Below are 10,469 nucleotides of genomic sequence, written 5' to 3' on the forward strand. Positions count from 1 at the left end.
GAGTACCAAGCAAAGAAGTCAGGGCTGCTCTGTTTATGAACTAAGATGACACACAGTTTACAACTCAGAGTGGTAGGTAGTGGAGGAATTTTGAGGCTGAACTTGCAGAAACATTTCATTTAGCTTGCATATTCTGTATACCCTGTATCCAAGCTGATTTTAGGTTTAAACTTCATGGGAAATTTTTTCTTTAGCTGGCCAGGAGCACAGACTTTATGTGTATGTTGAGGGGGTGTATTATGTTGGGGCTTTAACAACAGAAATAGTCTTTGTTACATGAAAATCTTTGCAGTCTCTAAAAACTGATGTGCAGTTAGTCATTGAAACCAGTTTTGCCATCTTTCCTGATTTTGGCGAGAAACTCAAGATGGCCCTTCATTGCCCAAAGCCCTGCTCTCCTCTCCCACTTGCTCCTTTCCCTCCTTAGCCTGCCCAAACACTCTTTTTTTGAGAATTGGTGCTGTTCTGGCAGTCACATCCTCTTTTTTCCTCCTTGTGGCTGATATTTCAGATCATGTCCCTGTCCTGGATTGGGGAATGGGTAGATATAGACTGCAATTTAGATTTATTGAAGAACATAAGGTCCCCCCCCCTTGCCAAGAAAGCATCCAGCTCAATTAATCACTTAATCGGGGGCCATTACAACAATAACCTGGTCCTAACAGAATGGAGTCAGGAACTACTTTGAAAATGTTTTCTTTGATGGCCACACCAGAAAGTACAGGACACCACCCTAATTAACTTGTAAGAAGCTAAAACTTCAGTGTAGAAATAGTCTTAATTCCAAAGTAAAGTCTTAAATCCAGTGGAACAGGCTGGACAGTTCTTGGTTAAGACCAAGTCTGTGCTCTGCCAACTCTGGAGCTAATTTTCCCTCTGCAGGCAATACCCAGTTTCACTCAGGCTGGAAATATCGAAAGGATTAAAAAAAAACAACAAACCCGGGGTAGAGAAAGGGGTCGTTAGCAAAAGTGAGACAGCGGAATCCTGAGTTTAGGCACTTTTTGTGTCTGAGATGTATTCCATTTGAATTTAACACAGACTTTATTAAATGTAAATTGTTTGCAACAACAACAAAAAATCGCTTCAAACCGAAGTGTTATTTGGTGAAACCAGGTTTACCTCCCGCAGGGCGGTGGGCTCCTCCAGTCCTGGCGGGAATTAAGCCCAGGGAGAGTCTTCCCTCTCACAGAAGCACTAACCTCACTACAAGGGGGACGCCGCAGCGTGGGTGCAGAGCTGGAGGAAGAACCGGATAACTTGTTGCTCCCTCCCTCCCCCGCCCTCTCCGCAAAACAAAAGATGGAACTGCAAACCATCTTCCCGTTTTGTCCAACAACTCAAGGTGTGAGGTTGTCCTTGGAATACTTCTCCAGCAGTATCAGTAACTCAAGTCCAGTAAGTGCTCACTCTGTCGGCCCTTTGAGATGAAAGAAAATAAGTATGTCTCTCTGTCTCTCCTTCCTCCCCCGCATTCCGCAGAGCCCCGCTGTCCCTGTGGGAAATCCACTTGTGGTCATCCACAGAACGAAGGGATGAAGTGTAGGGAAATGCCTAACCACGAAGGGGCGGGGGTTGGGGGGGGGGGCGGGGAGGAGGAGAAGGGAAGGAGGCGGAGGAGTAAGTGATGCGGCTTAGCTTCCCGGCTGGACCGCGCGCAGTTCCCCAGGCCCGGCGCTAGATGTCCCTGCAAGTTTTCCTGTCGCGTCGGAGGGCGCGCGGGCTTCAGGCAGGCATTGAGTCGGGTTAGTCCAGGAGTCCAGGGGGAAAGTACCCTCCCAGCCCCCCCGGCGGTCCAGTGGGCGCAGGATTGTAGGAGAAAAGAGGAGAAGAAATAGACGCAGCCAGAGAGGCCCGGGAGGGATAGCGCGAGGCCGGCCTGTAGAGGGACGGCAGCAAAAGTTTGCCAGTTACAGACTCCGCGCTGGAGTCGCCAGACCCACAATCTTTGCTAATAAACCGAAACCCCGGAGCCGTGGCAGCAGCACTGAGCCTTAGGAAAATGTACCCGGAGATCTAAGCCCTGGACTACCTGTCTTGCTCTCCCCCCTCCACCCAGCGGCCCCTGTCCTGGAGAGGGCTTGCGTCCCGCTGTGGACCTGCCAGTTTTGAGCCCCGTTGGCTGGGAGTCTTCCTCCGAAGTCAGGAGACAGGCCCCAGCGAGGTTTCGGGGGCTCCACGGCATCTCGGGCTCTACGGGCGCCCTCCACCCTTCGGACAGCCTGCACACATTTTTATTACCTTCAGTCGAAAGCCAAAAGTGTTTACCACTTCACCTCGCAGGACCCGCCGTGCTCAAGAAACAGATATTTAGTCTGGAGGCCTAACAACAATAACAACAACAAATTTAGGCCTCTTTCATGTAAATTCCTCCTTTGGAGCAAAAAGTGCTTTTCAGTCATTTTGGAGAAAGCCCATCCTGAACCCTCACCCTCAATGCATCTTAAAAATTCCTGCCAAACTGTGCGGGCATAGGTTGACTTTTTTTTGTTTGAGTGAGTGAGTCTTGTGCCTTGGTAGTGAGTAGGGAGTCCTGGTGGCCTGGAGGCTGTGTCTGAAAACCAGGGACTTTTGACAGGCCATACCGGTCTCAGCTTGGACATTCCAGAGGTGCAAGGTTTGGGCATTTCAATAATAACCCTCAACAGAATTGTGTCAGTCTTCTCAATACCTCTATACAGACTAAATGTTTTTGAGGTAGGCCTATATTTAAAGAAGACATATACAAAATAAAAGAACCAACCAAAAATGCTGCCCAAAGCTTTATAATACAGAATAGTTTGGATGTGATCAGTAATAACTTAAATCACAAGCAAGTTGTCTAACCTCCATGTAGAAAGTTTCTCACCTCTGAAAAAGGAATAGTAACAGAATCAATTTCTATAGTTGTGAGTTTTAGAGGAGCGAATATATGTAAAAAGCACTTGTAATTTCAGAGTAAAAGCTCAATACAGGTCGGCCAGTATTACTACTATAGTAGATGTGAAATCTAAATAAATTAAGGGACATTAAATATTGGAATATTCAGTGTCTCCTATGAAACACTGTCTGCTAAACGGAGTTCATGAACAATTATAGATGGCTTTTGTGTGAAGAGTTTTCCTGACATGGTCTCAAATTTACTTTTCATAATAAACGTGCTAGAATAGCAATATTAGTATTATTTAAAAGGTGCAAAATAGTTTTCAAAACCACTAATAAATGAAGGTGTCGCCAAGAAATGGTGTTCTCCCTTTCCATCAGACTGAGATACAGTTTGCCACAGACTTTGGCACTAGAGCCGAAGGGTCCCAGAGGAGGGGAATAAGTTGGAGACCCACCCAAAGGGTGAAGGAGGAAGGGGCTGCGCTCAACATCCAGCCACCCAGCGGCGGCTCCTGCGATTGAAAGTAGCTCACAGCTGCTGAAACCGCTAGGAAAACAGACGGGGGCGCCAAACGACAGCAATAAAGACATTCGCGACTTCCGCTTAAGTCGCGCCTCCGTGGATCCCACCCTCTGCCAGGGCCTTGACCCGCCCACGGACCAGAGCCTGGACCGAAGTGTCCCGTTCAGTCCCCAAAGCTAAGTGGGACTAGGGGGTACACTTCCCAAGTTCCTGGGACAGCTCCCCTCCTCTGCCAGAGATTGTGAAACTGGGCACCCGGACTGTGGAGTAGGGAAGGAAAGGTGGGGGCATCCGCTCGGCTGAGCTCGGACCACGTTAATGGCCTGAAAGCTAGCGCGAGAAGGGCTCATAGTGCTCGGAGTCAGGTGGCCTCTGGGGCAGGGGCCGAGGTGGAAGCGGGTGATGTTCTCCTCCGAGCTCCCGACGCCCACTTTGCGTCCCTCCTCTCACCTCCCCAGCCACCAGGCAGGTGCTCCAGCTTTCCATTTTTCACCTTTGGGGGTAGAATTCCGTTTATAACCTTAAAGAGGTGGGATTGATTTTCGAAGCAAAGCTCCCGTTTAAGTTGGTGCCAAGGGGAACAGGAGAGAAACTTTTGGCATTGACTGTGTATAAATGTATATAAATATATTTCACACCTCGTCTCCTCTTACATTCCTGACTCCCCCAATGGGTACAAGGTTAAAAGGAAAGTGCCAACAGAGAGATGGGCAAATAGATCTCAGGTTTGCCCCTAACACACCCCCTAGGTTCTGGGTGTGGCGGCAGGGAGGAAAGGGGGGGTCTGGGTTGGGGTCTGGGTTGGCGGTGAGGCGGGGATGCAGGACCCGAGACTAGCGCCCAGATTGCCAGGGTCTCTCCGCCTCTTTGGAAGCTCGCAGGCCGATCTCGCGGTCTAGTCTCTATCCGCCCTTGTTCCTGCCTGCGGTCGTGGACCTCTCCCCCTGGGCAGCTGGTAGGTGGACTCGCACAGCTAGTTGGGGGTCCGAGCACCGTGGCGCACAAGCGAGGGAGGAGACGGGCAACGGCCTTGGGTGAAGATTGATCTTCGTTAAAATGGTTGCCTCCAGCGTCATTATGACCATCAAAGTTATCACCAAGAGGCTCAGCCGCCAAGCTCAGGTCCGGAGGAGCAGCGGCAAGGCTAGTCCGCGATTTTTCGCGCGCAGACCCAGCGCAGAGATTATCCGAGGCCACAGGTAAGGGGCTGGGGCTGGAGAAGGGAGGAAGGCGAGAAGGAAGAAGGGCACAGTGGGAAAGAGAGGGCAGGAGGATCGTAGGGAAGGGAACCAAGACTGTTTTTTCTCATCTTTGACCTCGATATCCAGCGATTTTGCCATAAATAATTCGATGTGAGAAGGATTTGGGGGAAAGCTGGCAAAGTAAAAGTGGAATTGGGGCCGCCCATATGGCACTGTAAATTGCGACTGTGTTTAAAGTTAGCTGTAGAAATCTGCTATGAAATCGTCCAGCCGAGTTCATTTACCCCAGGGAAAATGCGTAGGCGAGAAGCCTATCCATCAGCAGGATTATAAAAGTGAAAAACCCGGGACTTCAAGTTCAGAACTCACTCTGCAAACGGTGTTAAAAAATCAGAGAGGACCTAATGATTTCCGTTTGGAGGCGCGGGCCCAACGCACCTCCCCAGCCACGTAGCACTGAAGTGCTTTCAAAACTCTAGGAGATTCTCTCTCTCTCCCTTCTGGGGTGGGAGGAGAGCAGCCAGGCTGAGGTGAAGTGGGGAGGGAGAGAACTCGGCGTCCTATTTGTTAAATAAAACACATATTTGGTTCTGAAATTCTAAAGATAAGTAATCCAGACAGGAGCGTAAGGTCTTCTCCTTACGCAACTCTTCCAACATCCTCCCCCTTGTCCGCCCCCCCCCACCCCGCCACCCCGCTCCCGCTTGTAAATGTAAAAAAAAAAAAAAAAAACCACCCACTTCCCGACGATCTACTCTGGAAAATCAAAGCATTATCTATTATTTAACACGTATCTATGTCCGAGGAAAAATGAGGAAGGCGCTGCATGATTAGGACCTAAGGGGCAACCCAGCAAACTGAGAGCGTAATGATGCCCCTAAATGAAGGGGGAAATGTGCCGCGGCGCGCTCTATTAATCAGACTGTCAATTTCACCCCCGAGGCCAAACCCCCGGGCGAGCAGAACCGGCTCTGAGCGGGCAAAGGACCGGAGACTTCCTCCTCACTTCTTGTCTCTTCTCGCCTCCTACCTGGATCTATTTGTCTGCTCTGAAGCCGCCTTCATTACCCACTGACAGGAACGTGTATTTATTTGCTTATAAACCTGTTACAATAAATGATTATTCGAACAGCGTCATTCGTACCTTAATGACGAGCGAGCGCTACTTTTTGATGAATGACATCTCGGGCTCGGAAGGATGTATGGGTCATTTTGACCAGTCATTCCCTCGCTCTGGCATCCCACAATTTTTCCGCCTCCCTCCAAAAGAGATAATAATATTTAGAGGCGCTCGCTGGGGCTGAATGAGAATTAGCCCTCGGCGCAGCCCATCATTAGGACGGGACAGCCGGGCCACTGTGACATTTTTTAGAAAGCTGAAATGATGGAAAGAATAAGAAAAGAGATGATTCTGATGGAGAGAGGGCTGCACAGCCCTACGACCGGCAAGAGATTCTCCAATTTGTCGGACTCGGCTGGCAATGCTGTGCTCGAGGCCCTGGAAAATTCGCAGCACCCGGCTCGCCTCAGCCCGCGCCTGCCGTCCGCCCCCCTGCACAGCGCTTTGGGAGACCTCCCTGCCAAGGGCAAATTCGAAATAGACACTTTGTTCAACCTGCAGCACCCGAGCAGCGAAAGCACCGTCTCCTCCGAAATCGCGTCTGCCGCGGAGGGCCGAAAAAAGCCGGGTCATTATTCAGAGGCGGCCGCTGAGGCAGACATGAGCAGCGACGTGGAGGTGGGCTGCTCGGCGCTGCGCTCCCCCGGCGGCCTCGGAGCGGTTCCGCTCAAGGAAAACAATGGCAAAGGTAATCGAGCTGCCCGCGCCGCGCTCCCTCGTCCCATTCTCTCTCTTCCTTCGCTGCCCTGCGGGCCCTTCGTGGTGCCTTTGCCCCTCTCCGACCCTCTGCAGCGAGCTGCACCGAGCTGGTTCGGGCGGGGGCGGGACGCAGGCGTGGGACCGTGCCCTCCGGCTCTGCTCCTTGAGCCTCCCAGAGAGACCAGGCCTACGGCCTGCCCTCGCTCCTAAGTCGGAGAAAAGGTTTTCTGCTTGCGGGTCTAAACGCCCGTGCGAGCCGATAGACCCCGAGCCATCCACTGAGTCTGTCCGGGGGAAGGGTGCCCTGGGCAACTGTACTGAACTCCGCGGCCTCTGAACCCCGAGGCCGACCGGAGGAAGCATTCTAAGTAAGTCAAAGGAGCCTCGCTGGGCACCTTTGGGAGACCCTCTTGGGTCAGCGGGAGAAAGTTGAAAAGTAGAGTTCACCCCTCAATGGTTCCGGTTTGAGCTGTTGCTGTCTTTCGAATCTTGAAATATTTTAAACAAAATTCCAAAGCCAGTCAAAGGAAGGTTAGAGGCCGACAGAAAGCTGCCCTGCGGTCTCCAGATGAAGGAAAATCCAGAGCTTCCCAAACTGAGTTTAGATGTAGGGTTTTCCCCTTGGCCAGTTTTCCTCCTGAGTTGAAAATTTCCAATTATTAAAACAAAACTACCGTCCTTAATTGAGTTCCTATTATTTGGTTATGAAGGGCTCCCCAAACTTTATTGATTCCATTAACAGCAGCAATTTGTAAACATGACAGACCCCATCAATTTAGGCAGCGCCTCGCCCTCCTCTCGCGGCTTCCCCCATCCGCGTGCAGCCTCAGCGCGGGGATCTCGGTCCTACAGTGACTCATGCGCTGCCGGCCGTTTGTTTGCCAGGGTTCGCAGAGAGTGGCTCAGCCGCGGGCACCACGACGTCTGCGACAGGCTCCGGCCTCGGCAGCCTGCATGGAGGCGGCGGCGGCGGCGGCAGCGGCGGGGGCGCGGCGCTGGGCGGCTCCGGCTCTGGCGCGGATCAGGTGCGGCGCTACCGCACGGCGTTCACCCGCGAACAGATCGCACGCCTGGAGAAGGAGTTCTACCGGGAGAACTATGTGTCGCGGCCACGCCGGTGCGAGCTAGCCGCTGCACTCAACCTTCCCGAAACCACTATCAAGGTATTGATTCCAGCACGCGCCTGTTCTAGCTTCCCCCGGGTGTGTGGGTTGATTTTTATTTCTTCTTTTTGGGCGATTAGGTTTAGCTGAGGGCCTGAAAACCCGCGGGGAGAGTCACCAAAGGAATTGGCATGTTTATTTCTCAGTTGCCGTATCCGAAGGGCTAGCCGGTCTGGCTGACCTGGGAAGGTCCCCGAATGGCGCAGCCCATGCCGCAAATGCTCGCCTCCGCCCAGCGCGTGCCCAGGTGCCCCTAACCCTTCTCCACGGCTCCAATTTCCCCTCGGCGGCAAAGCCAGCTGGTCTTTGTTGCTCTGGCAAGAACCAGAGGTGAAACTTTTCAATTGCTCTTGATCTTGGAGGTTTATTTTTCACATAAATCGTTACAAGGAGAAAGGACAGTGTATTTTAAAAAATCGATTTGGTTCAGAAATAGTTTTCTAAACATTTTTCTCCGGGGCAAAGGTAAAGAAAGCAAACTCCTGGGGGGGAGCAACGAAATTGTCCTTATTAATATCTCTTTAGGTGATTAATTTTATTTTACGTCCAGGAAAGATAGCCGGGAGGTTGGGCGACTTGGTGAACTCTTCAAGGAGGATCTGGCATTCTAAAAAAAGAAAAGAGGAAACTCCATGGGATAGGGGAGGAGTGTAAAAGTCTCTCTTCGGTTTGGTCGGGCTTTCTTTAATTTAGAGTTGTGACGAATGATGTCTTCATTAGATACTGTGTTGGGAGGGGTAGAAAAGTCCCCTTCCCAGTTTAAGAGGATGTTGCTCCCGCCATTCATTTGAAGCAAATGATTCCAACAAAACCATCCCTTCAATATCAGAACCGGACCCATGCCCCTCGGGACAATTCCTCACAGCTCAGAGGACTCAAGACCTCACGCGGCGACTTTTTACAAAAGCTGCGGCGGCAGCTTCTCTTCAAAGGAGCCCTAGAATCCTCGCGCAAATCCTGGGATTGAGAGACGGGTGCTCTGCGAGGCCGGGCAACCGGTGGGTGGCGAGAAAGAGAGGAAAGGTTGGGTTGGGACGAGGAAGCGCAGTCTAAAGCTAGAGAATAGAAGCCCCAGGAGCCGCAGCAGTCGGACACAGGGAAGATTATTTTCGCTGAGGAGTGTGCCTACGGCGCTTTACACCGCCGCTCACACTGTCTCAGCTGGAAGAGAGGACTCGGCCCGGTCGGAGGGGCGTAGGCCAGGCCATTCCAAGGTCTGGGAGGGGCGGGGAGGCCCGGGGCGGGGGCTGGGGCCTCCGGGCGCTCCCTAACTCGGGCCGCGGCGCGGCTCTCCCTGCAGGTATGGTTCCAGAACCGGCGCATGAAGGACAAGCGGCAGCGTCTGGCCATGTCGTGGCCGCACCCGGCCGACCCCAGCTTCTACACCTACATGATGACGCACGCAGCCGCCACCGGAAGCCTTCCCTACCCCTTCCACTCGCACGTGCCGCTGCACTACTACCCGCACGTGGGTGTCACGGCCGCGGCCGCGGCGGCTGCGGCCTCTGGCGCAGCCGCCGCGGCCTCATCGCCCTTCGCCACTTCCATCCGCCCGCTGGACACCTTCCGCGCCCTCTCGCACCCTTACTCGCGGCCCGAGCTGCTGTGCAGCTTCCGCCACCCGGGCCTCTACCAGACGCCCGCGGCTGCCGCCGGGCTCAACAGCGCGGCTTCGGCCGCGGCGGCTGCTGCAGCTGCGGCGGCCGCGGCCTCTTCGGCCGCGGCGGCCGGGGCGCCTCCCAGCGGCGGTTCCGCACCCTGTTCGTGCCTCAGTTGCCACAGCAGTCAGTCGGCCGCAGCCGCAGCCGCCGCCGCCGCCGCCGCTCTGGGCTCCCGGGGTGGCGGCGGGGGCGGCGGGGGTGGCGCCGGCAGCGCAGGGGCCGCCGGAGGCTCGGACTTCGGCTGCAGCACCGCGGCGCCGCGCTCTGAGAGCGGCTTTCTGCCCTACTCAGCCGCTGTGCTAAGCAAGACCGCCGTGAGCCCTCCGGACCAGAGGGACGAGGCGCCGCTCACCAGATAACTACGTCGCTGCCGCCAGGGGGCTGCGCCCGACGCTCCGAGTGTGCCCCGGGAGTCCCCTGAGCGCCCCCCATACCCGCTTTGCGCCCACGTGCCCTCTGCGCTCCGCCTGCTGCTGAGGCTCTCGCCAGGGGGCGCCCCGGCGCGGGAGGCCGCAGGGAACTTGCCCCGAGTTGGGGGGAAAGCGCCAGCTCGAAAGCCCGGCGTGCGTCCCCTCAAATTATTTCTATTTTTGTATTTGCTACCCTGCCGCCTCCCCTCCTTTTAAGTATGTTTCCCGTCGCCCAGACCCCGCTTCCTGCCTCTGTCCCGAGCTCTTGGTCTCCCCAAGACAATCTCCTCGCCCCCGAAACCAGTCCGCTGTGGTCTCGGGCCCAGGCTGAAGCTGTCAGGCCTAGTTTCTCGGCTGAGCCACGTGGCCAAAAGCAACGGAAAACCACAACAAAGAGAGTAGGGAATGGTGTGTGCTAGTGCGGTGTGCGGGAGGGAAATCCACCCCGTTGTTCCCGCTGCTGCTGTGTTTCTTCCATCCTTTCTTTTATTTTCTTTAAACGAGGGTGAGAGGAGGTAGCAGTTTTTCTCTTAGCCTGAGCTTGTTAGGGGCCCTATCCGAGGAGAGCGGAAGCATGGAGGTCTGAGAAGAAGGCCTAGAGGGCTGATGGAGAGTGCGGGCGGCCGCGGGTGTAGAGTGTTTACTCCGTGCAGGGGACACGGATGGTGGGGCTGTGGCCGTGGTCCCAGGAAGGACAAAGCCACGAAGCCGAGATGGGAAGAAGCGCAGTCCCTTCGCAGTCTCTTCGCAGTCTCTCTCTCGGCCCACCACCGGTCTCTCTTCTGATCTTCGGTTTGGGTTGAAGGCATCTTGCATATTCTTTTGC

At 54.2% G+C, this 10,469-nt stretch overlaps 1 protein-coding gene across 1 annotated transcript in view; it reads left to right on the top strand.

Annotated features, from left to right (window-relative positions):
• The first annotated feature begins 4,217 nt into the window (after positions 1–4,217).
• Positions 4,218–10,469, top strand: part of EVX2 (even-skipped homeobox 2) — a 10,699-nt gene continuing 4,447 nt past the window's right edge. The window contains exons 1-4 of the mRNA XM_027963957.3: positions 4,218–4,587; positions 5,533–6,398; positions 7,295–7,572; positions 8,873–10,469. The exon at positions 8,873–10,469 is cut by the window's right edge and continues 4,447 nt beyond it. Of these exons, the coding sequence (XP_027819758.1) occupies positions 5,972–6,398; positions 7,295–7,572; positions 8,873–9,592 (1,425 nt within the window). The 5' untranslated portion in view covers positions 4,218–4,587; positions 5,533–5,971 and the 3' untranslated portion in view covers positions 9,593–10,469. The remainder of the gene's footprint in view (positions 4,588–5,532; positions 6,399–7,294; positions 7,573–8,872) is intronic.

The sequence above is a fragment of the Ovis aries genome, chromosome 2 (genome assembly GCF_016772045.2).
Source record: "Ovis aries strain OAR_USU_Benz2616 breed Rambouillet chromosome 2, ARS-UI_Ramb_v3.0, whole genome shotgun sequence".
Taxonomy (NCBI): domain Eukaryota; kingdom Metazoa; phylum Chordata; class Mammalia; order Artiodactyla; family Bovidae; genus Ovis; species Ovis aries.